The sequence below is a fragment of the Eriocheir sinensis genome, chromosome 37 (genome assembly GCF_024679095.1).
Source record: "Eriocheir sinensis breed Jianghai 21 chromosome 37, ASM2467909v1, whole genome shotgun sequence".
Lineage (NCBI taxonomy): Eukaryota > Metazoa > Arthropoda > Malacostraca > Decapoda > Varunidae > Eriocheir > Eriocheir sinensis.
In genome coordinates, this window is record NC_066545.1 from 6,730,020 (window position 1) to 6,756,644 (window position 26,625).

The 26,625-nt window shown below is 45.3% G+C and overlaps 1 protein-coding gene across 1 annotated transcript; it reads right to left on the reverse strand.

The window, feature by feature from the left end:
• Positions 1 to 685: 685 nt before the first annotated feature.
• On the reverse strand, positions 686 to 26,220 carry LOC127008136 (peroxidase-like). Its single transcript, XM_050879780.1, has 15 exons — positions 26,055 to 26,220; positions 19,395 to 19,573; positions 17,991 to 18,162; positions 17,460 to 17,594; positions 16,695 to 16,846; positions 16,125 to 16,272; positions 14,292 to 14,403; positions 13,858 to 13,975; positions 13,369 to 13,475; positions 12,819 to 13,005; positions 12,103 to 12,229; positions 10,876 to 10,996; positions 9,274 to 9,364; positions 5,583 to 5,761; positions 686 to 4,502 (listed from the first exon to the last, which is right to left on the reverse strand). Exons 1-15 carry the CDS (start codon positions 26,104 to 26,106, stop codon positions 4,211 to 4,213), a joined length of 2,172 nt encoding a protein of 723 aa, XP_050735737.1. The 5' UTR covers positions 26,107 to 26,220; the 3' UTR covers positions 686 to 4,210.
• Between the last annotated feature and the right edge of the window lie 405 nt (positions 26,221 to 26,625).

Below are 26,625 nucleotides of genomic sequence, written 5' to 3' on the forward strand. Positions count from 1 at the left end.
AAGCAACACACATTAGAAACCAACTGATGTACTTTTTGGCCTTTAGAAGTAGTTGACGTGTGAGTTGGTAGCGTCTAAGAATACCGACCCGAGACTCTCCGCCTCGCCGCACGCTGATCGGTAATGAAGCCGGGCGGCCAGGGAGATTAATATGTCACTCGAATAACGAAGCCATGACTATAAGAAACCTAGGCCGCCAAGTACGTTGTTTATCGGAAGGATGTAATGTGTTGCGGTGAGTGATTGCTTCTTATTTAGTTATTAGATGACAGTTATTAAGTTCTTATAAAAGTCTTGGTCTGCCTCTCTTACTGTAGAATGAAAAAATGGTTTAAATGAGTTTAAAAGATAAGTATAAAGAATTTAACTATATGGAAAAAAATAACACTCACAGACCTCACCTTCTTAACAAACAAATGAATTTTCTAAGCATAGAGACCACTCAACCAGACTCTTTCATTACTATATTTCAAACCACATTGCCCAATATTCCCATTAGAACCAGAAGCTCTTGCATATCTTTCCACACACATGTCTTTTGTTTTACTTTAGGAGCAGCGAGTAGCGGGCTTTTTTTTATTATTGTTTTCTCTTTTTGTGTGCCCTTGAGCTGCCTCCTTTGTTGTAAAAAAAAATAAAAAAAAAAAAACTCGGTATATTCACTATGGTAAAGGACAAATACTCGCAGCATCCAAAACCACTTTATTTAGCCACCACCTGACGCGCCGTTCACTCCCCTAGAATGAGTTCCTTCTCCTCCCCAGTTTACGCCATTAAAATAATAAGCCATTCAGGTGACACTGGGGCAAGGAAAGGATGGGCTTTCTACAGGTGAACGGCGGCGTCTGACGAGCTACACACCTTGCCATACTCCGCCTCAGGTAGAAAAAAAAGTTAATCATGCCGTAGATACGTAACGAGCTGGATAAGAGTAGCATCAAACTTAATATAATAACAGCAACGTAACAAGATAACAACGTACAACAAACAAACCCACGGCGAGTATCACCCAACGTAACAAACAGGAACACCCAACTTGAGTCTTCCTTGCAATTAGTTTGAGTCTCCGTCTAGTCCAGCACACACACACACACACACGCACACACACACACACACACACACACACAGACAACACCCAGACACACACTCCACCTTGAGCACAGCGACTGCCTGAACACACACACAGACACGCACACACACGCATTCATACACACACGCACACACCATCACGCACACGCCGCCTCAGTTAACCTGTGTACCTTCGAAACAAGCGGTGTGTGTATCTCTGTGCGTATACCTGCCTCTTCATTAGTCCGCCACGGTGTGTCTACCTGGCCGGGACTCACTTGCACACCTTCACCTACGCACGAAGTAGCAAACAAAATATCAACCATTAACAATTTACTGGTACCATTTTTTTATGCTTTCCACATACAAAAAAAAATTCCATCCAAAAAAAATCCCTTCCATCAGTATATATATTTTTTTCCATTTCCGTTAACTTACACTGTCTGGGATTCACATACACACAAACCAGCAAACAAAATACAAATCAAAGAGTTCAGTGGTACCAGACTTTATACCATTCACAAACACGCACTTCCTTTTCCTCTAATTTTACGTTTTTTCCAATAACGTAAACTCACACGGAACTAACATATCAACTCTCCTAAATACATTCATCCGCGTTTTCCTCATTCAATAGCTCAAAAAACCACAAGACAATTATTCTTTTACGCTATCCACATACAAAAAAAAAATCCCTCAATATAATTCTTCCATAAACGTAAACACACATGGAGCTAACATTTCAACTCTCCTAAATACATTCATCCTCGTCTTCCGCATTCAATAGCTCAACAAAACACAAGGCAATTTTTCTTTTACGCTTTCCACATACAAAAACAATTAATTTCCCACAAAAACAATTAATTTCCCTCAATATAATTCAACGGAGCGCACATTTCAACTCGGATACATTTCAACTCTCCCAAGGTTCATTCATCCCCATCCTCCTCACAGCTTCACTGAATCCCCCCAACAAAACGCGAGGCAATTATTCAGCTCACCGCATTACTGCATGAACGCGGGACAACGAAATTTTAATGGCATCACTATGAACGCCTCGCCACGTTGATTATTTTATCCGCCCGCTGCATTACCGCCGAACGCATGCACAATATTTAAACAGTTTCCGTAACTTGCTCCATAATCTTTAAATAACTTCTGTTTAATTCACTTCCCAAACAGCACGAAGGAGGAGGACGAGAAGAAACGGGAGAAGGAGTTGGAGATGGAGGAAGACGAGGAGAAGAGATGAAGGAGGGAAATGAGAGCGAAGAGGAAAAGGAGGAGGAGATGGAGGAAGCATGAAGAGAAGGAAAGAGGAGGAGAAGGAGAGGAGATGAAACAGGGAGGGGTAGAAGGAGAAGATGGAGGAAGCACGAAGAGAAAAGATGAAGAGGAGGAGGAGAGGAGAGGGGATGAAGGAGGGAGAGAAAGAAGAGGAGGAGGAGATGGAGGAGGAAGAGGAGAACAAAGAGAAACAGGAGGAACTAACTTTTCTTAATTTACCCTCAGAGTAGCAACATTTGCAAGACTTGGAGGAGCAGGAAGGGAAGTAGCTAACTTTAATTTAATTCCAAAGCAGTAGGAGAAGGATGGTGGGACTAAGGGGGGGGGGGAGACGAGGAAGGGGGGGAGAGGAGAATAAAGAGGAACAACCAAATGAGAGACTAATTTGAAGGGAGAAAATGGAAGACACAAGAAACAGCAACATGAATAAGGGAGAAATTAAGAAAGAGGAAATAAAAAAGAACGAGGGAAAGGAGAAAACAAAAGGAGAAAAAAAACAAATAAGGAAGTAATTAGAATGAAGAAAACAGGAAACGCAAGAAAGAGTATAACGAAAAACGGACAAGAAAAAAGAAAAAAGGCAGAGGAAGAAGAAAAAAAATAGAAAACCAAAACGAGAAAATAATTAAAAGGGAGAAAACAGAGGACACGAGCAACAGCAGCATGGAAAATGGAGAACCGAGGAAAAGTGAAAATCAAAAAGAGGAGAGGGAGGGAGGGGGGGGAGGGAAGAGGAGGAGGAGTCAAGGCGTCTCTCCACTCGCTTCCTTCCCTTGTTGACAGTTTCCCTTGATCACGAAGCTTCGGAGTCAGTTCACTAGGAGCTTCAAACACACACACACACACACACAGTAGAGCGAGACTGCTCAGAATTATAACAGAATAAAGAAGAATAAAGCAAGAAACGACATAGAAGCGGAAGAGGGAAGAGAGAACAGAGACAAGATAGTTTAGGAAAAAAATATGAAGTTGGAAAAGTTAGAAAAGAAGAATGAAGGGAAAGAGGGAAGCTGAAAAAGTATAGGAAAAGGGGAAAATGTAATGCAAAATGTAAGTAAAAAAAATGTCGCAATATAAGAATAGGGATAAAAGTTGAGAAAATAAAACAGAACATGAGAAAAAGGAGATAAATGATGGAACAAGGTGTATGTGTGTGTGTGTGTGTGTGTGTGTGTGTGTGTGTGTGTGTGTGTGTGTGTGGTAGAGACCCTAAGAAGGAAAGAGGAGGAAGGGAGAGGTGTAGGAAGAGGGAATAATAGAACAGCGAGAAAGGGAAGGAAGAAAGAGACGGGAAGGGACGCAAGGGAACCGTAGTTGGAGGTGAGAATATTAGATAAAGAGGGAAAATAGGACGAAGGGCGCGAGAAGAGGAAAGATTAATAAACCAGAGAGGAGAGGGAATACGAAACAAGGGGAGATGCAACAAACAAACGAACTCACTCGCCGTCTCGTACTGCGTTTAATTTATGATGGGTTTTTTGCTTTTAACTTTTTTTTATTTTCTTTAGTCTTCCCTACAACGCGACACTCATTGCGTTTTCTTTTGTCGTTTTCGTCTTGCGTTTAATTACGATAGATTTTTTTTTTCACTTTTTTTTATTTAGTCTTCCCTACAACGCGACACTCATTACTTTTTCTTTTTGTCGTTTTCGTCTTCATGTTTCGTCTTTCATCTTATTTGGTGTTATTTCATTTTTTATCTTAGTTTTCTTCTTTTTTATCCTCTCCTCCTCCTTCTTTTTCGTCGTTCTTTATCTTCGTTTTTTTTTTTTTTTCTTGCTCCTCTTGCTCTTCTTTTCCTCTTCTTCCTTCACGAACAAACACTCCACATCCCGTTTTCTTCCTTCATTTTCCTTTAGAGCTCAAGATGTGGCGTTTCACCTTCCCTGTAAACCTTCTCCTCTTTCTTCACCTCTTCCTTCTTTTCTCCTTCCTCATCTTCTTCGGCCTTAATCTCCACTTCCTCAACTTCTCCCTTCGTCTCTTTTTCCTCCTCCAACACCTTCACCGCCGCCTCCGCCGCCGCCGCCTTCTTCCTGCCCAGCGCCTCCTCCTCTTTCTTTTTCTTCATCTTCTCTATGAGCGAGGTGTCCTTCCAGGCAGACAGGTCCCCGGGTTTCAGCTCCTCGCACGGCACAAGCGGGTTACTGAAAGAGGGAGAGTGGTTGAGTGAGGGTGTGAGGGAAAGTGGGTATGAACGAGGGGGAGTGGGTATAAGGGAACGGTAGGAAAGTGAGGATGTGAGAGACAGTGGGTATGAACGAGGGGGAGTGAGTATAAGGGAACGGAAGGTAGGTGAGGGTGTGAGAGACAGTGGGTATGAACGAGGGAGAGTGGGTATAAGGGAACGGTAGGCAGGGGAGGGTGTGAGAGGGTAGGGTGTCTCTAATTAAGGGTCGTATCATAAGACATTTCGCCGCCCAAGAACACACATTTGGCAAGGCTTTCGTAGTAGTCGTGAGCATTTCCAGGGGTAGTTTTATGACCCTGGTGGTAGTGTGACCCTTCTTCAGTACCATGAACCTGAAGAAACACTCATTAGAACCCAAATGACCCCCTCTTTGACCTTTAGAAATAGCTGATGTGAGAAGGGAAAGTGTCTTATAATATCGATCCAAGTGACCCTCATTTTCTTTTTCACTTTCTTTTCTTTCCTAGGACCCATTTCTCCTTCATCCCCCGACCCGTTCCTTTTCCACAATTACTACTCTTCACCCTATTATCACCCTCTCTTTGCCCCCACTGTTCATACTATCCCCCCTCTGATCTCCATTATTCCCTTTCATCCATAAGTCGCCTCCATTATCCCAGCATCACCTTTTTCTTACCCTCAGTCACCGGTCATCCCTTAAACTATTCATTCCCACCTGTAAGACGTCTATGATCACCTTTCTCCCCACCTGTGTACCTGTCTCTCCTACCTGTCTGCCGTTTGTACCCACCTCTCATCTTGTTTACCTGTCCTATTTGTAAACAATCTATCATCACCTTTCTCTCCACCTGTCTACCTGTCTCTCCTTCCTGTCTGCCGTTTGTACCCACCTCTCATCCTGTTTACCTTTCCTACTTGTAAACAATCTATCATCACCTTTCTCCCCACCTGTTTACCTGTTCCATCTTACTGTAACCCGTCTGTACTCGCCTGCCTCCTCCCTTGTCTACCTCTTCACTGCTGTACCTGTATTCCCTTCACCTACCCCTCCCCCACCTGTCAGTGCTCTACCCACCTGTCCGAGGGCGGGATGAAGGAGTTCTTGGGCGTGGCGCGCAGGCCGGGCAGGTTGGCGCACAGCAGGTGGGCGAGAGTCACGTTCGTGATGTACTGCTTCTGCTCCTCCGTCATGAGGCTCGTCTCGTGCTCCCAGAAGAGGCGGTTACCGGTCTTGAGGCGCGCGTACTGGTCAGCCTGAGGGAGGAGAGAGGATTAGGAAGGTAGGAAGAGGGGTATAAAGTTATGTAGGGAGGAGAAAGGTTAATGTGTTAAGGTAGGAAAGGGGAGAGGAGGATAAGAAGGGATAAGATTTAGAGAGAGGAGGAGGAAGGTCGGTGATAAAGTAGGGAGGAGAAGGACAAGGAATACATCACAGTAGGAAAAGAGGGAGAAGGGGAGAGGAAAGATTAGTGGGAGGAGGAAGCTAAAGAAAAAAAAAAAGCGAAAGGTTAAGAAGGAAGAGGAGGATGAGAAGGGGTGGGGAAAGGAATGAGGGAGGATGAGGGATGGAGATTAGAAGAGTAGCATTTAGGGAAAATAGAGAGAGGGTAAGAGGGCTAAGGTAAGAAAGGATAAGGTCAGTGGGTCAACTCGGGAAGGAAGGGAGGGGGAAGGTTAAGAGGGAGGACGAGGGGTGAGAGAGAGAGAGAGAGAGAGAGAGAGAGAGAGAGAGAGAGAGAGAGAGAGAGAGAGAGAGAGAGAGAGAGAGAGAGAGAGAAAATGTATATGTGGAGAGATTTAATTAATTGTGTGTGTAGAGATTTAATTGTGCCTTCATTACCCTCACCCTTCCCTCACCCTTCCCCTCTTCCCTCATCTTTCCCTTCCCTTGACACGCCGTACCTCAACAAGGGAACAATAATGCCACAAATAAAGTAACACTGAGCACCATTACTTCTCTACCATTGACACCATCACTACCACCACAATCACCACCACCATTATTTTTCTACACTTCTTTCTTTCAGTTGCACGTCACCACTACCATCACCGTCATCACACTCTGCACCATCAACCACCATCACTATCACCATCACCACCACTTCCAAATTTCATCACCATCACGATAACCAGTCACCTACACCACCACCACACATCACCACCACTACCAAAACTCACCACCTCCAGTTATCACCACTGCAAGACACCACCATCATCACCAAACATCACCACTCATCACCAGCACTACTACCATCATCACCACTCCTAACCATTACCACCACATGTCACCACCACTACCATCATCACCACTACGCCGCCACCACCACCACCATCGCTTCATGCCTTGGTCTCTCTCCCTCTCGCTCTCTCTCGCTTCCCCAAGAAACTTTTTTCCTCAGATTCTCACGCGGAATATTTAAGCAGTTTAACTTGAAAGGAATTACATTAGGTTCCAGAAATCTTTTTGAATTACAACGCCAGTCCATCAAGTACGGAGGGGTGAGGAAGGGAGGGGAGAGGAGGAGAGAGGAGAGGAAAGGAGGGGTGAGGAAGGGAGGGGAGAGGAGGAAAGGAAGGGGTCAGAACAGTAATAAAGAGTAGGAGGGGAGGGAAGTGGAGATAAGGAAGTGGATATAATAACAGTAGTAGTAGAAGGGGAGGGGAGGGGAAGGGAGAAGAGGAAGGGAAGAAAGTGGATATGAGAAAAAGAGTGGATAAGAGAAAAGGAGAGGAATAAAGACAGTACCAAGATTAAGAGAGAGGAACGGGAGGGGAAGGGAGAAGAGAAAGAGGGAGGGAAGAAAGTGGATATGATAACAGTAGTAGTAGAAGGGAGAAGAGGAAGGGAACAGAAGAACACAGTGGTATCAAGAGCAGAGAAGCGGAAAAGAAAGATTAAAAGTAAGATAGCGAAACAAGGGAAAAGGTAAACAGAAGCGTATTCAATGTAGAGAATAAGGTAGGAAGGAGGGAGATAGGAGAGGGATAGGAAAAGGAACAAAGGAGTATTTAGGGACGAAGAAGGGCAAGGAGTAAATTAACAGAATAGGAAAAGAATGCCAAAAGGGTTGAGTAGTTCAGTAGTACACGATAAACAGTTGAGGGAGAGAAGGGAAGAGGATTGAAGGTTTAAGAAAGGGATAAAGGGAAACAAAACATACTACGGGACAGGCAGGATATGAAAGGGAGCAGAAATAAAAGGGATGAATCGAAGAAAAGGGTTAATAATAGGCAGAAAGTGAAAGGGTATATTATCAAGTGTAACGAAGGGAAAAAGGGAAGGAGAAGGTTTGAAAAGGGGAACCGAAATGGGGCTGGTGAAAGAAGGAGGAAGGACGTAGAGAGGTCAGGAGGATAAAAGCGAAGAGGGTGACTAGGAGGAGGAGGAAGAGGAGAGGGAGAGACAAGGAGGCGCCAGCAGTGTTGATTTAGCATCTTCATGTGTGTGTGTGTGTGTGTGTGTGTGTGTGTGTGTGTGTGTGTGTGTGTGTGTGTGTGTGTGTGTGAGAGAGAGAGAGAGAGAGAGAGAGAGGGAGAGGGAGAGGCGACACACAGGCGAAGAGGAAAAAGATGAGAATTATAAAAGAAAAGGCAATAGAGAGATTAGGGAATGGAAGGAAAGGGAAAGAGAGACGAAACGCAGCTAGGGCGAAAAGGATAAAAAGAGAACCATGGAAAAAGAAGACAAAAGGAAGAAGTAGAGGGACGGTGAATATTGGGCCGCTTAGTCTTGGCGCCGCAACTAAGGGTCATGTGGCGCCGAATAAACGATTAAATAAACTATACTTTAAAACTGTATCAAACTGTAATTAATTAAAAACAAGGCAAAAGAAGGACGCAAGAAAGAAGTAAAGGAGAAAAGTCAAGAATAAAACGACGGTACTGTTATTGAAATTGGGATGAAAAGGAGAAGATAACGATTAAGGAAAACAAAATACGGAAGAAAGAAGTAGAGGGAAAGAAAGGAAGGAGAGGAAAAAGACAGTACTGAGGTTAAATTGAGAAGGAATGTCGAAAGAAAACTATTAAAGAAAACAACAGACAGAAGAAGTGGAGGGAAAGGAGAAAGGGAGGGAAAAAGACAGTACTGAGATTAAATTGAGAAGAAAAGTAGAAAGAAAACAAAAGACAAGAAGAAATGGAGGAATAGGAGAAAGGGAGGGAAAAAGACAGTACTGAGATTAAATTGAGAAGAAATGTAGAAAGAACACGATTAAAGAAAACAAAAGACAGAAGAAGTGGAGGGAAAGGAGAAAGGGAGGGAAAAGACAGTACTGAGATTAAATTGAGAAGAAATGTAGAAAGAAAACAAAAAACAGAAGAAGTGGAGGGAAAGGAGAAAGGGAGGGAAAAAGACAGTACTGAGATTAAATTGAGAAGAAAAGTAGAAAAATAGGAGAAAGGAGGAAAAACAGTACTGAGATTAAATTGAGAAGAAATGTAGAAAGAACACGATTAAAGAAAACAAAAGACAGAAGAAAGAGGAAAAGAAGAAAAGGAGGAAAAAAGACAGTAGTGATGTTTAGAGGGACGCGATAAGGGAAGGTAGAGAGCATCGAGCCGAGGTCCCAAGATAGTGAGACAGTTACTAGCGAAAACAAAAGATGGAAGAAAGAAGTAGAAGGAAAGAACAGGAGAGGAATAAAGACAGTACCAAGATTAAAAGAGGAACGGTAAAGGAAGGTAGACGATCAAACAGAGGGCCCAAGATATACAGGTGTTCACATTGCTCACAGGTATTCACGCACACACAGACACACACTTACCAACAAACAGGTGAAGGTCTTGCCCACCACGCCCTCGTTGCCGTCAGTCTCCAGAAGGGCAATGATGGGGTCAATGTCCTCTAGCTCCTCTCTGTGGGCGTAAGAGAATAATGGAGGGAGATAGCGTGAGGGGATGGGGAAGAGAGGGAGAGGAAGGAAAAAAAACGAGGAAAGAAAGTTGGATGAAAGGAAATGAGAGAATGAAGAAAGAAAAGGGGAAGGATGGAGAGGAAACGTAAGGGTAGGGAAGTGAAGGATAGGGAAAGCGTAAAGGGGAAAGGGAAGATAGGGAAGGAAAGAAAAGGGGGAGGGAAGGCGAGGAAAGAGAAAGGGAAGGCGAGGAAAGAGAAAGGGAGGGGGAGGAAAGAGAAAGGGAGGGAGAGGAAAGAGAAAGGGAGGGAGAGGAAAGAGAAAGGGAGGGAGAGGAAAGCGAAAGAGAAAGGGAGGGAGAGGAAAAGAGAAGGGGAAGGAGAGGAAAGCGAAGGACAGGGGAAGAGAGAGGTGGGGAAGGGAAAGAAAAAGGTAGGAAGAGGAAAGTGGAGGCGGAAGATTAGAAAACCCTGAATATATACGTTATTATATAAATTGTGTATATATATCATAAGTTTATATCACCGTGTAATGCACTTACTTTATACTACCATCGTTAAACACTACTGAGAAAATAATATTACGCGAGTTTCTACATTACTTAATAATGTTGAAATGTTATATGTCAGTGCTCGATGTGTTGAAGGAGGAAAAAGAAGTCATTAAATGCGACGGATAATAAGCTTCCACGAGGGAGCGTTTAAATATGTCGTAGAATTGAAATAAAGTATAAAGAAATTAAGAAATGAAAATTAGTAAAAAGTAAAGTGCCACGCGAGTTCTTCTATAAAGGCATGAATATCGTAGAATTGAAGTGAAGTATAAAAGAATGAAGAAATAAAAATGGGTAAAAAATAAAGTCCCACGAATTGTTGCATAAGGGTAAAAAAATAAAAAATCAGTAAAAATCAATCAAGAGTAAAGGAGCTCGCGTGGGTTGTTCTGAAAGGTCGCGCCAGGTTATAAAATCCCCACCAAAGGATCGCGTATCAAGGCAACGACTCCGTAATACCGCCGCCGGTCACTGGAGGTCACGTGGTCACAGAGGCTCCCGTGTAAGTCATGGGTCACGCTGAGGAGTCACGGGGGTGCGAGCAAAGGTCACGAGGACAGGAAAAGGTTAGGTTATGCAAGAGGTCGGGAGTTATTATGAAAAACGTTGTGATTCCTGAGAAGAGTAATCAGACAGTAGTGGGTAGAGTCATTAGTTAATCAGAACGCACACACGCACACACACACAAAGAGGGACAGACATCGACAGTTACACAAACACACATTAACATATCTCGCGAACACACACACATACACGTTCACTCATAAGAAATATCAACGCACATACACACACACACACAGATCGAAAACTACACACACATACACTCACTAACAACCATCTCGTACACACACGCACACGCACATATCGAAAATTACACATATGTACACCCACTAACAACCATCTCGTACACACACCCACGTTCACACAACAGAAACACACACACACACACACACACTTACTGGTAAAGCTCCTTCAGGTCCTTCACGAAGTCCTTGTCGAGGCCACGCTCCAGGTCCTCCCAAGAGTCGTAGGAGTTCTCGTTGTCACAGAAGCGCCGCCACGTCCTGTACCCCGCCACACCTGTAGGAGGAGGCACAGGGGTTAGCGCTTAAAAGTTTTGGAATCATGAAATATTGATCTCTGCTTGTATCATTCTATATCGTTAACTGTGGGGGGTTTTATGTATTATGTTAGTTATGCAATTTACTTATGCCTCACCTACATTCCTTGACCTTTAATTATGCCCTCAGGAGACAGGTGAACTTATGATGGTAGAAGACCTATTTTTAACTAAGGGAATTCACTCACTTCTTCCCACTCCCTCATCCTATTAACTTGCCTCATTTCTAACTCTCCCTCACTTCTATCCACCTCCCTCTCCCTCACTCCTAACCACTTCTTTCTCCCTCTCTCAACTCTCCCTCACTCCTAACCACTTCCTTCTCCCTCACTCCTAACCCCTTCCTTCTCCCTCTTTCAACTCTCCCTCACTCCTAACCCCTTCCTTCTCCCTCTTTCAACTCTCCCTCACTCCTAACCCCTTCCTTCTCCCTCTTTCAACTCTCCCTCACTCCTAACCCCTTCCTTCTCCCTCACTCCTAACCCCTTCCTTCTCCCTCACTCCTAACCCTTTCCTTCTCCCTCACTCCTAACCCCTTCCTTCTCCCTCACTCCTAACCCCTTCCTTCTCCCTCTTTCCACTCTCCCTCACTCCTAACCCCTTCCTTCTCCCTCTTTCAACTCTCCCTCACTCCTAACCCCTTCCTTCTCCCTCACTCCTAACCCCTTCCTTCTCCCTCACTCCTAACCCCTTCCGTCTCCCTCTCCTATCCCCTTCCTTCTCCCTCTCCTCACTCCTAACCCCTTCCTTCTCCCTCTTTCCACTCTCCCTCACTCCTAACCCCTTCCTTCTCCCTCACTCCTAACCCCTTCCTTCTCCCTCTTTCAACTCTCCCTCACTCCTAACCCCTTCCTTCTCCCTCTTTCCACTCTCCCTCACTCCTAACCATTTTCCTCTCCCTCATTTAACTCTGCCTCACTTATACTATTTTCTTTTAACTCTCCTTCACTACTAACTACTGTCTTTTCCTTCACCTCTAACTTGCCCTCACTCATCACCACTTACCTCTCCTTCACCTCTCACCACCCTCTTTCAATTTTAAACTCATCATCATCCTCATCCTCACCTTGGTCGCGTCCCCGCTGCACGTCCATGGCCAGCAGGTCGTAGTAGGGGTCCTTCCTGATGGAGTTGTAGTGTAGGGACTCGATCAACTCCGTCTTTCCCTGCTCCGTGCTCCACTCCGTTATCATCTGTCGAAGTAGTTTTAGTTAAGTCTTGGCTGTAAGGAGTCTGGTTTTCTTGGTATGGGCGAAAGAGGAGAAAATTGACACGTTTTAGGGGAAGCGTGTAGGAAAGAGTCTTAGAGAGAAAGAGAAAGGAGTGTTGTTGAATGATAGCCGTGTGTGTTTGCGTGTTAAGGAAGTATAAGGAAAAGTAATACCAAGGTGTGTGCGAAAAAAAGAAGGTATAATAAGTAATGAGGGGAAGTATGGGGAAAGAAGTTTTGGAGGGAGAGGCAGAAAGAAGTTTGTTTGTTTGTTCAATGGTGGTCATGTGTGTATGAGAGTTTAGGACGAGAAGTTAAATTACTACAAAGGTGCGTGCGAAATATAAAGTAAAAAAAAAAATAAGGTAGCCCCTACAATATAAAAGATAAAAAGAATATGCGTTAAGCAACGTGATATCTTTAAAAGTATTTGTAAGTATACTTTTGCGAATTGTTGAAAAGTTAGTAATCACGAATACACGCCACCTATGTATGGCAATATGTGTGAAGTTAATTAAGAGTGCATTAAATTTGTACGTATTCAGGCGTTTATAAAGGCTGGGAGGACTCACGGCGGGGTTCCTGTAGGATGCGAGGGCGAAGGAGGCCAGCACGCCGGGGTTCACCTCCTGGATGTAGCCGGCGCCGGGCCCCTCCGCGCCGGGCTGCAGCGTGTGCTTCTCTACGGCGGGGCGCCCCATCAGCAGCGGCAGGTACTCGCTGTAGGTGGCGTGGGCGTACTCGGCGATCAGGATGCGTCTGGGAGGGGAAAGAGATTGGAGTTAGGTTTACCTAAGAACATAAGGAGTCAGCAAGAGCCCGGTAGGCCTATGCAAGGCAGCTCCTGTAAATCTCCTGTAGAGGTGGCCGAGTGGTCAGCGTGTGGGCGTGGTGAGCCCGTGGACATAGGTTCGAGTCCCACCAAAACATGCCGATATTTCAAACCATCGCCGAGTGGCAGAAGATTACCCAAATGCTGCCCAGATCCTCCAACTTCGCTTCATGCTCGTATTGTTTTCACATATATATCCTTCTTATATTCAAGAGTTTTTAGTCCAACTTGTTTTATCGTAGTTTTGGCTTCGTTAATTAACTTTTCTTAAGGTTTATTGTTTTTCTCACCTGGCCTCGTTGTAGAGCAGCGGGTCATCGAAGTGAGGGTTGATCTCTGACAGGGCGTCGGCGAGGCGGTTGTGCTCGTAGATCAGAAGTAGGCGGAGGCCGGCCACCTGCGGGACACACAAATACTTACTCATCTATAAATAACAATGCTGTACCAATTATCTACGTTACTGAACACTTATACAAATCCTGCCTCCTTTCACTCACTGGCACACTCCACTCCATTATCACAACAGACCAAAAAAAAGCTACTAAAATACTGCTGACACCGAGAAAAAAATTGTCCGTGTATCAATTACTGTACGATAAATACCACCACTCGCCGGCCACTCTTCTCACAAATCCACATGCAGTCAGTCTAAATGGTTATACTTAAATTGCCATCACTCAACCATCACTTCTCTCACAAATCCACATCACTCAACCATCACTTCTCGCACAAATCCACACAGTCCAGCAGCTGTTCGCCCACCCACACCCTCCACTCACCCACTCTTCGTCGTCGCCAATCTGGAAGCAGCCATCAAGACTCTCGGGTGCCGAACAGTCCTTGGCTTCTTTTTTCACTTTCTTCTTCTCTCCCTCATCGTCCTGCGGCTCCGGGGCTCTAGAGGAGATAAGGGTTACACGTGACTTCTGTTCTTACTTGAAAATAAACAAAATACACAATCACACATGCACTTCTTACACCCCTTACTCGTACACAGACCCACCTCCTTAATTTCAACTAGACTTCAAATATCCTTCTCATCCCCTTTCTACCATAGTTACACTCGTACATAAAACCGCCTCTAATTTTGGCTCAGCTTCGTCATTCTCACCCCATCCTACCATTATCACAAGAAGCATCCACTCACTCTCTCCTTATAGCTTCATACAGAACACTCACAAGTTAAATGTCAGAGTTATGCGAGCACGCTTACTTGAGGTAGCCGAAGTAGCCAGTCTTGCGCTCGAAGGCTATCTTGTCCGTGGCGCCGTAGACAGGTGTGGCGTCCAGGTAGGTGGAGATGAGGGACAGGGACTCGCGGTGGCCTGGGGACGGATGGAGGTCAGGTAATGATAGGAGGGAGGGTGGGTAAGGGTGGGGAAATTAGAATAGAAAGTAAAATAGACACAGCAGAGGTTTAGTCTCTGTGGAAACTTGAGAGGCTAACATACACTGTCTTAACATCAACATACACTCGGTCTCAACATCAACATACACTCGGTCTCAACATCAACATACACTCGGTCTCAACATCAACATACACTCGGTCTCAACATCAACATACACTCGGTCTCAACATCAACATACACTCGGTCTCAACATCAACATACACTCGGTCTTAACATCAACATACACTCGGTCTAAACATCAACATACACTCGGTCTCAACATCAACATACACTCGGTCTCAACATCAACATACACTCGGTCTTAACATCAACATACACTCTGTCTAAACATCAACATACACTCTGTCTTAACATCAACATACACTCTGTCTTAACATCAACGTACACTCTGTCTTAACATCAACGTACACTCTGTCTTAACATCAACGTACACTCTGTCTTAACATCAACGTACACTCTGTCTAAACATCAACGTACACTCGGCCTTAACATCAACATACACTCGGTCTCAACATCAACATACACTCGGTCTCAACATCAACATACACTCGGTCTCAACATCAACATACACTCGGTCTCAACATCAACATACACTCGGTCTCAACATCAACATACACTCGGTCTCAACATCAACATACACTCGGTCTCAACATCAGTTCTATATAGATGTTGGAGACTTCGATTAGCTGTGACCACAAATTTCAGGATCGGAATACAATAGCAACAACATTTCGGAAGGAGCTGTAGGTAATTCTAAGGGAAACATTGTAGTGGAGTGTAGCAGAGTGGGAGTACGGTAATAATAATGTTCACCTCGTGGGGTCAATACCAGAACTCCCTCCAGACAGTTAACAGCACGTGTGAGAGAGGCGAAGAAGGGGAGAGGCTGAAAAGGGGAATATAATGAGGATAAGAAGGGAGAGAAGGAGGAGAGCTTTAAAGTGGGATCGATAAACCGGGAAAGTAAGGAGCGAGTCAGCGGGCTAAACGAGAACATTAGGAATAACCACATCGAGGGAGCACAGAGGGAGACAAGGAGGGAGGATCTACACGTAAAGTTAAATTAGAGAAAGTATCTTAGTGTTAGAGATAAAACTATAGAATTATTGATAAAAAAATAGAACTATAAAATTATTGATAAAAAAATAGAAGTTAAATCAAAATGAAAAACATGCATTATAGAGAAAAGTCACATTCCGAAAGAAGGAGATACAAGGTTGAGAAAAAGAGGAGTTTGAACGATAGAAGTTAAATCAAAATGAAAAACATGCATTATAGAGAAAAGTCACATTCCGAAAGGAGGAGATAGAAGGTTGAGAAAAAGAGGAGTTTGAACGTTAGAAATGCATATATAGGCGTGCAGAAAATGATACAGACACTCATATGCAATAACACCGTGCAAGAAAAATAAAAGGAGATATAAATTTAACGTTCAGAGTGACTAGAGATGAGAGTAAGGGAGTATAGGAAGCGGAAAAGCATATGGAAGGTAAAAAGGCGCTAAAACTCTGAATAAGAATAAGAATGAAAACTAAAACATTACTATAAACTAATAAACATTTGATAATACGTCACCATCACTTACGTCACCACCACTACCATCACCACCACTACCATCACCACCACTACCACCTCACCTAGGATGGCCTGGGCGCGGGCGGACCGTCGGTAGTTGATGCATGGCAGGGTCTTGTGCAGCGGGTCACTCTCCTCGATGGTAATAGGTGCACAGTCCTCAGCCTCGGGGGTGGCGCAGCAGTCCACGCCCTCCGCCAACGGGGACTCCTGGCGAGGGGGAGGACGAGGGTGGTGATTAGAGCAGGGTGGGAGAGGAAGAAAAGAGGAACTAAATCTTGTTCCACCTGGTAGTTGCTCTGTATATCTTATTTTCGTCATTCTACCTTCCCCTACCCAGGCATCAATCACCTATGCCCTCCATTTCCTAACTGACTTACTGACTTCGTCCTGCAATAATTATGTCTTCACTAGTTACCGATATGAATTCACTTACCGACTGACATGTTGACTGTAAGCCTACCGACTGCCTGACTGGAATTCCATAACCAATCCTTTCCCTACTGAATGAAAACACGGGACTGACTGATCAAACTTGACTAGACAACTCAGCCGTTCATTGGTCTCTTCCTAACCCACGGACAAATACCGGACTGATTTAACAACATCCTCCACCACTCTTCCCTACTCACCGGGATGCTGAACACGTCCCGCTGGATGAAGTGTGCCCACTCGGTGAAGAGCCCTGTGACGGACGGACGCTTCAGGTGTTTCCTCAGCAGCTGGGCCACGCTGCGGGCTGAGGGCAGCGCGCCGCCCTTCACCGACCCGCGGGGAGAAAACCCTGAAGGAGCCACAGGAGCGAGGTCAAATCGAACAGTTCATTGGTATTATCTGGAATCACTAAATATCAAGCAAAACAAAACTTCTTTCCTTTATCTCTCATCAGTATAATGGTGTGAAGGGCTTCTACAAAAAAAAAGCGTAGTGCTTCATAATGCACTGCCGCATAGATCATTCACACCGTCTAGTCTTTAAATTGCTTCCACTGCGTTGTAGTTTTAGTAAAAACCTAAACATGGCCAAGTGACTGTAATGATGCCAAGTTTATCAAAAGGACACTCACTACGATGTTCGAGAATAAGTGCATCGAGGATTATTATCGAGGCTAACATCGCTCTGCAGAGCACTGCGCTGGCAGTGGAGCGGGGCCTAAAGCCTCATCAACGGTAAAAGGTATTTTAAGTTCAATTACAAAATTTTTCCTTATAAATCACTTAATAGTTTTCCCCATGTACCGTCAAGTCTCTTTCCTCATTAGTATAGTGTAGTTCATCATAAAACATTGCCACATTGATCATTCACACTGTTTAGTCTTACAGTTCATTCATTTCGTTGTCTTTTAAGTCATTCACAAAAGGTTATCGTATAGGCCATTAGCAAAATTTCCCACGTACCGTCCGAGCCCACCGTGGCGGTATGGAGGCGCAAGAACTTGGAGCCCACGGAGCCGAGGTCTGGTGACTCCTGGTTGATGCAGGTGCCGTCCACGTTGGGGTACGGCGAGCCCACCATGCAGCGGAACGACATGACTGGTGAGGGAGGGGGGGGAAGATAGGGGGTAAGTAATGAGTGTACAAGGGGTTGGGATAGGAAGAAAGAAGGAAATGTTTTGGGGTCTGTCGTGGTTGTAGTAGTAATTTTTCCATGTAGTAGTAATTAAAGTTGTAGTAAGAATTCGGGAGCACTTATTCCACGTCATCCATCACTACTGTCTTCTCCTCACCTTTTCCTCCTTCACCCACTCCTTCCTCACTACCTCCCACATAATAATTTCTTCACCACTAACCTTACACCCACTAATCCATCCTATTCAACATCCCATCTCCTTCACCCATCCCTTCCTTCCTGCCTCCCACACATTCATTTCTTCACCACTTCCCTTACACCCACTAATCCATCCTATTCAACATCCCATCTCCACCCACCTAGCCCCATCTCCTCGGCGAGCGGCTTGTCCAGGTTAATGAGTGGCAGGACGTGCTTCTCCAGGCCCTTCAGCAGCCAGTCCTCAGAACATCGCTTCCCCACGCGCGTCTTCCTCACCAGACCCACAATGGCCTTCGACGCCGCCTCCAGAAGCTCTCCCGTCCGCGTCACCTTGGGGAGGGGGATTGAGGATTAGTGGGGAGTTGGGGAAGGTCAGGGAGAGGGGAGCAAAATGGAAAACGGAAAGAAAGTGAGGGTGTCAATAAGAGGAAAAGGGGAGGATAGTTTGAGAGTAGAGGGGAGAAGTGAAGAAGGTTTGAGAATATCGGGGATAAGGGAGGAATAATAGGAATGGGTGTATTTAGGTCAGAGGCAGAAGGGTAAGAGTGAGGGTTTGCATAAGAGGGGAAGGCGAGTAAGGTTGAAGAGTAGCGAGTAAAGGCGAGGACGACAGGGATTAGAGTATTGTTCATTGTTGCATTAAGGGAATATTGATTGATAGGTCAGGGGAAATAAAGGGAAAGACGGTGAGGGATGGAATAAGAGGGGAAGGTGAGGAAGATTTGATATAACAAAGGGGGAAGGTGAAGAAGAAAAGGATTAGAGTATTGTTAAGAAGTGAAGGTGAAGAACGGGAACGCCGAGTGATTGATTGATGAGAAGGAGGGGAAGAGGGTGCTTATGTAAGGAGACAGAGCGTGTACGTGATGAGGAGTGCATAAAGGAAGTGACTGTGATGGGGTGGTTAAGGAGCAGGTGGGCTGAGGGGGGAGAGAGAGCAAGGGAGAGAGGGAATGAAGCAGGTGGTGACGAAGAAAGAGGGAGAAGTGAAGACGATGACGTAGCATGAAGGTGACTGAGGAGGAAGTGGACAAAGAGGGAGGGAAGAAAACAGATAGATGAAGCGTGGGAAGAAAGAGAGTGGGAAGGGGAAGGGAAAGAAACATTGACAGATGGAAGGTAAAGGGAGCTCGGAGGTGGAGATTAAGGAAATGGGAAAAACTAAGATATGAGAAAATGACCATCAATAATTTAATTTAGAAAAAAAAGGAAACATTGCCATTACGAACAAAACCCTTGAGTAAAAAAAATCTAGTTTCAATAATAACCTCAAACAAAAAGCATTTCAACATTCTCTCTCTCTCTCTCTCTCTCTCTCTCTCTCTCTCTCTCTCTCTCTCTCTCTCTCTCTCTCTCTCTCTCTCTCTCTCTCTCTCTCTCTCTCTCTCGTTTTCACTACCCTACACTTCGCTCCCAGAAACAACAACTGCCGTCTCAATCCCTCAAAACCATCCATTACAGTAAATTCTCCCCCATCCCCACCATACAGTCTCCACTCTCCCTTAAACCCACTCTCAACTCCTTTCCCTAAACCCTCTCTCGCCCTCACCCCCACCACCTACATTCTTGAGCAGCGGGCTGAAGTTGGCGTAGCTGGGCTTCCCGCTGGCGTCCTCCTCCTTCCATCGCGCCAGCAGCACCTCGCGCGTCGCCTCGTAGCCCTGGTGCAGCATGGAACCGGCCGAGCGCGCGAAACCCACCTCAATGCACTCACCTTCCCGGTCTGCATGCGTGCCTGGAGCTGGAAGGAAGGGGGTGTTAGTGGTGGTGGCTATAGTAATGGTAGAATTAGCCGTTGTACAATTATTAGTTTGTGTAGTAGTGGTAGTTTTTGTTTAGTTATAGTAAAAATAGCAAAAATTACAGTATAGTTGAATTATTAGATGTGGTAGTAGAAGTAGTTTTTGGTAGTAGGACAATAATGCGTTCTCTCTACAGCCCTATGAGAAAGTGTGTACGATTGAAATAAATAAAGGAAGGAAGAGGGAGGAGGGAAAGATAATGAAAATGGAAATGAAGGAGGACACGATAAACAGAAGGGATTGAGGGAGTAAAGGTGTTCAGGTGTAGAGAAATATCGTGAATAACAGGAAAGGAATAAGGAGGGATTGAGGGAGTAAAATGTGCGGAGTAAAGGTGTTCAGGTGTAGAGAAAGATCGTGAATAACAGGAAAGGAATAAGGAGGGATTGAGGGAGTAAAATGTGCGGAGTAAAGGTGTTCTGGTGTGGAGATCGTGAATGATAGGAAAGGAATAAGAAGGGATTGAGGGAGTAAAATGTGCAGAGTAAAGGTGTTCTGGTGTAGAGAAAGATCGTGAATAACAGGAAAGGAATAAGAAGGGATTGAGGGAGTAAAATGTGCTGAGTAAAGGTGTTCTGGTGTAGAGAAAAAGATCGTGAATAATAGGAAAAGAATAACTAGAGCATAAAAGTGAACCAGGAACAAGAAAAGGAAACAAAAGAAAGTGGAGAAGCGGAAGCGGAGAGGAAGTCACGCAAGACAGGTCCGTTGCTTCCAGTCATCATTCCCCTCCCACCCCCTCACATTCTTCCTCTTTCCTCCCCTTCCCCTCGTCCTGTCTCTCCTCTCTTTCGTACTTCCTCTTTCCTCTTCTTTCCTCTTCTTCCCATCGTCCTGTTTCTCCTCACTTTCTTACTTCCTCTTCTTTCCTCTCCTTCCCCTCGTCCTGTTTCTCCTCACGTTCGTACTTCCTCTTCTTTCCTCTCCTTCCCCTCGTCCTGTTTCTCCTCACTTTCGTACTTCCTCTTTCCTCTTCTTTCCTCTCCTTCCCCTCGTCCTGTCTCTCCTCTCTTTCGTACTTCCTCTTTCCTCTTCTTTCCTCTTCTTCCCCTCGTCCTGTCTCTCCTCACTTTCGTACTTTCCTCTTTCCTCTCCTTCCCATCGTCCTCTCTCTCCTCACTTTCGATCACTTTCCCCCTCACATAACTGTTCTTTTCCTCACCCTTCCTTTCCCTCACTTATTTTCCTACATTTTCTTTTCTTTCTTCTCTTCCTTTACTTACTCTTACTGAAATATGACAAATTCAAATACTCTTCCTCCCCTTTTCTTCTCACTTAATACCTTCATTTACTTTTCCGCTCTCCCACCTTTTATAGAACCCTTTATTTCCCTTCATTAATTCTTCCCTCCCTTCCGTTTCCCCTTCTATTCCTCTTTCTCCAATTCTCCTTCAATACCATAAATCATTCGGCCTCTACACATTATCCTTCTTTTACCACACTTTTTTCTTCTGCTTCCCTTCCTTCCTTCCTTCCTTCCTTCCTTCCTTCCTTCCTTCCTTCATCACTCATTCTACTTCACGCATTATTTTTCCATCACTCCCCCCCACCCCCATCCCCCCACCATCCCCGCCTCTTTTTACTTCACCTCACAACCCCCCCCCCCCCACACACACACAAAATCACACCGTCACCCCACCCTTCCCTCAACCCACCCCTCCACACACACCCCACCCTCCCTTCCACCCACCCACACACACCCCACCCTCCCTTCCACCCACACACACACACACCACCCATTACACATTCCTCCATCCCCACCTCCGCCGCCCTCACCGCCCCTGCCATCATAGTTAACGCCACCCATCCACAACCAGAACCATTTTTACCACATCATGGCAACGCTTTCACCACACACACACACACACACACACACACACACACACACACACACACACACACAAAGATATAAACCACATGTGCGTACCAGGATAAGAATAATAATTATCCATATGCAACCCCCTTTTTTTTTTTTTTTATACAGCTAATTATTTTTATCTATTACTGTATACGAGTTTCGCCAGTTAGAAAGCCTCATAACTATGCCAACGGGTCTTTTTTAGAACTTTAGAATAATTGCAAAGTAGAAAAAAGTTGCTCTTGTTCCGATAAGCCAAGGACTGGTTTTCATGCGCTTTCTTACTCGCTTGCTTTCGCCATTTCATCGTTTTTTTTTTCCGTTTATTTGCGCTTTCGTGGAGAAGTGGAGTGGGTGGTGGTGATCGTGGTGATGGTGGTGGTGAGGAATAGTGGTGGTGGTGGATGTGGTGGTGGCGAGGAATAGTGGTGGTGGTGGTGGTGAGGAATAGTGGTGGTGGTGGATGTGGTGGTGGTGAGGAATAGTGGTGGTGGTGGTGGTGGTGAGAAATAGTGGTGGTGGTGAGGAATAGTGGTGGTGGTGGTGGTGGTGAGAAATAGTGGTGGTGGTGGTGGTGAGAAATAGTGGTGGTGGTGGTGGTGGTGAGAAATAGTGGTGGTGGTGGTGGTGAGAAATAGTGGTGGTGGTGGTGGTGAGAAATAGTGGTGGTGGTGGATGTGGTGGTGGCGAGGAATAGTGGTGGTGGTGGTGGTGAGAAATAGTGGTGGTGGTGGTGGTGAGAAATAGTGGTGGTGGTGGTGGTGAGAAATAGTGGTGGTGGTGGTGGTGAGAAATAGTGGTGGTGGTGGTGGTGGTGAGAAATAGTGGTGGTGGTGGTGGTGAGGAATAGTGGTGGTGGTGGTGGTGGTGAGAAATAGTGGTTGTGGTGGTGGTGAGTTATATTGGTGGTGGTGGTGGTGGTGAGAAATAGTGGTGGTGGTGGTGGTGAGGAATAGTGGTGGTGGTGGTGGTGGTGAGAAATAGTGGTGGTGGTGGTGGTGGTGAGAAATAGTGGTGGTGGTGGTGGTGAGGAATAGTGGTGGTGGTGGTGGTGGTGAGGAATAGTGGTGGTGGTGGTGGTGGTGAGAAATAGTGGTGGTGGTGGTGGTGAGGAATAGTGGTGGTGGTGGTGGTGGTGAGAAATAGTGGTGGTGGTGGTGGTGAGAAATAGTGGTGGTGGTGGTGGTGGTGAGAAATAGTGGTGGTGGTGGTGGTGAGGAATAGTGGTGGTGGTGGTGGTGGTGGTGAGAAATAGTGGTGGTGGTGGTGGTGAGGAATAGTGTTGGTGGTGGTGGTGGTGAGAAATAGTGGTGGTGGTGGTGGTGAGGAATAGTGGTGGTGGTGGTGGTGGTGAGAAATAGTGGTGGTGGTGGTGGATGTGGTGGTGGCGAGGAATAGTGGTGGTGGTGGTGGTGGGAAATAGTGGTGGTGGTGGATGTGGTGGTGGCGAGGAATAGTGGTGGTGGTGGTGGTGGTGGTGGTGGTGGATGTGGTGGTGGCGAGGAATAGTGGTGGTGGTGGTGGTGGTGAGAAATAGTGGTGGTGGTGGTGAGAAATAGTGGTGGTGGTGGATGTGGTGGTGGCGAGGAATAGTGGTGGTGGTGGTGGTGGTGAGAAATAGTGGTGGTGGTGGTGAGAAATAGTGGTGGTGGTGGATGTGGTGGTGGCGAGGAATAGTGGTGGTGGTGGTGGTGGATGTGGTGGTGGTACTGGGAAATAGTTGCAATGCCAGTGAAGAATAAGTGATGGTGGTGGTAGTGGAGATTAATGATGGTGGTGAGGAATAATTGTGGTAGTAGTGGGGAGGTGTAGTGGTGGTGAAGGGGTCCAGAGTGGCTTATAATGTTTGAGTGGTGGGATGAAAAAATAAAATGAAACTTGTATAGGAGGCATCAGACCGGAAACACAGGTAGCCTCAATCTCACCCAGCCATAATGTCGTGATATGTATGGAACCCGCGCACCTGTAATCATCCCTCTAAACGCCGTCACTAATTAACCTTACGTGACCTAAAAACTGCAAGGTCACGCGTGCTTTCCTTACACTTGTTCCGCAGTTTCCTATTTTTAGTTTGTTGATTAAGTATGAAGGTAATGGCTTCTACATCTTAAATTACAAATAAAGCATATTTTTTTCAACTTTATCACGTATGAAGCTAATACATCATAATTTGTTAATAGTATACAGCATCCATTTCCTTAAATAACACAAACTCCTATCATACTAAAGGTCAATCACGTGTTAATATTCCTTCCAATCAAAATAAAGTGAATATGTATCACCCGTACGTTTCAATAGTTAAGAAGATAATATCGCTAAGATGAGCGAGAAAGGTTTCAAAGTAGCAGAGTTATGCGAGAAAAAAAAAAAAAGTCAAATGGTAGTAGATGAATGAGTAGTTGATGGGAGGGAGGAACGGGGCGGGAGCATGGAGTCGAAAGTGGATTCAGATGAGAGGAACAGGGTGGAGTGTGGAGTCAGGAGCGTTAATTGGATGCAAGGGATGAGCATGAGCATAGCAGCAGAGTGTGGAAGGGTGAGCATGTAAGGAGACTCTTAAAGTAGGCGAGGGAGTCCGTTGAGGGTTGCGATAGAGATGAGGTACCGAATGACAAGGTGCTTAGGCCGATGTAAACAGGCGAGGTCGAGGTACAGTAGGAGGGGACGAGATTAGGAGTGATAGAGGGACTTATGAGCAGGTGAAAGCGGTCATAGATAGTAGCAGGTGGAAGAGACCATGGATAGTTGAGGTATACAGTAGGAGAAGCGAGATACAGAACGATGCTTAACATTTACAGAGGGACATAAGCGATACTAAATATGTAAGAGGCACTACAAAGAACGGAAGCAGAAAGCATGTACAGGAAAGCAAGGTACACAATTGCCAGGTAACGTCAATTAATAAAAGGGCCATACAGAGTGCAGGACGAGGGACGAGGTAATACTAGTGGAGGTATTTCGTTTTTTTGTTGATCGTCTGGTTCGTGTGGTCGGGTTGGGGTGGTATGTGAAAGGAGGGAAAGGTTGGGTGGTGGGGTGGCTATGCTGGTGGTGGCGAGTTTTTAGTGGCAAGATTGTGACTCGGCAGAATTTTTAAAGACTCCCAAGAGAAAGTCTACGTACGAGAGAGATAGAGAGTTATGTATCTAATCCTTTCAGACTTTCAGGAGACAAATTCACTTCAGCTCAACCCAAAACATACACCTATACGAAAGCATTGAGTGTCATCCTAGTAACTAAATGAACCTAATTAATATCTTGACAACTAAACGAAGACAAACCAGGAAAATAAAACAGTTAGGCTGGTTCTATTAACGCCTACACTACCATTTATAGAGCGGTTATTAAGCTGTCCACCTGCTTGGCCAAGGTTCATAATCAAGCCCCGTTACTCCTGGCAAACACGTGGCCGCTCAGGTGAACGAACTGCATCATCAGGTGTGTACTCTACGACCGTACAAGGTAATTTTAAACGTAGTCCCAAAATTTCGTTGTTTCAGGTAGTTTCGGACCTTATGCATTCCTTCTGATAATGTATAAAGTACTCTGTATGTTCTTCTAGTTGACTCCATGTATCCCTCGGCCCTTACAAACTAGTAAATATTCAGATTTTCTCGTCGTAATGTTCACTGAAGTTAGTTTTGAATGGGTAGTTGTAGCCTATAGATCATTCAAGGCAATAAGTATAGTGTAGTTAATATCTACAACACCGACGACACTACCTCATAGTTTCCCTTTAAGACTTATGACAAAGCTAAACATTCATTTGTATTAAGATCAAGAAATAGGAAGGAGATAATGTAATACGATCAGCTTACTCGCGTCTCTAATGCTTCAAAATGTGGGAAAGGTTAGGAGACGCGTCAGGAATCAGCTGTTTGCCAAGTACACGTCACCTTCCACACACACACACACACACACACACACACACACACTGGCAACTCATCCCTAACCATTCAAGCTCAGTTCCTCTTTCCGGCTCCATAACAAGCTCAGAAATAATGGAACCAAGACTCTGGCCCGTGAAGAACTCCAACTCCACGAAAATTCCGTCGCATTACTAAATAACACCTTTAGCATAACAGGTTTGGACTCCTCCTTACCCGAGCATTAAACTCCCTGGTTGGCATTGCTGCTCCCCCCCCCACCCCCTCTCCCTCCCTGTCCCACCTCTCCGTCCACACGTCACCTCTAAGCCCGCTGCTCATTGGCTCGCACGCCTTGACCGCCTTGTAAGCTCACTCCTGATTGGCCAGAAGCAGGAACAAGATGCCAGACTCCGAAATCATACGGACTTAGCATTTTTCCGCTACAATTCGATACGGTGTCGTTATTTCTATGCTCCGAGAAACTATAACCGTAAATAATGCTTCAAATATACCGTCTGGCTATGGAAAGTTTATTGAGTTCGCTGTTTTAAGTGTGGATGACGTTCCCTTAAGTAAACAACCTCCAACGTCACGTCAGCCACTCAGGTGGGGGGCCGACATGCAGGTAACAAGCTGTCATATCACCAAGGCCCTCCAAACGCCCTTATCCCCGCCCCGAGGCCCACTACTCACCACACAGCACCGCCAGGAGGGCCAGCAGGGGGCGCAGACGGAGGGTCACCATGGTTGTGTTAGTGTGGGAGCCGCGGGAGTGTGCGTGAGGCTGCCTTCTCAACCCCACCACCGCCGAGAGACTGATCTGTGGATCCTGTAACCCACTACCTCTCCACCTCCTCCAGGCCTCCTACCTCCTCAACGACCAGACGCGGGAGAGTTAGACAGACGCAACTTTCTCCCCGTTTTCTAACTCTCACGTTCTTTGGTATACTTACACGTCTTGATGTTAAGGAGATGAGAATGTTATGTGGAGGTTCTTTATAATCCCCTATAGGAAAGGTTTGTCAGAACGTGTGACTTTAATGATGTAAAGAATGATGCTATGTTGAGATCACTTACTCGCTGTCTACTTTCTTGATTTCGTGTAGCTATTGTTTGTTATTTTTTATTGTTATCACCTTTCTTTCTGGGGTTAATATGTATTTTTGTTGTTTTTGTTGTTTTCTATTCCCCACACTTACTAACAAACGTATAAATATGGTCAGAGGTAGATTTCTTTGACATATATTTCAGCTCGTTTGGATAG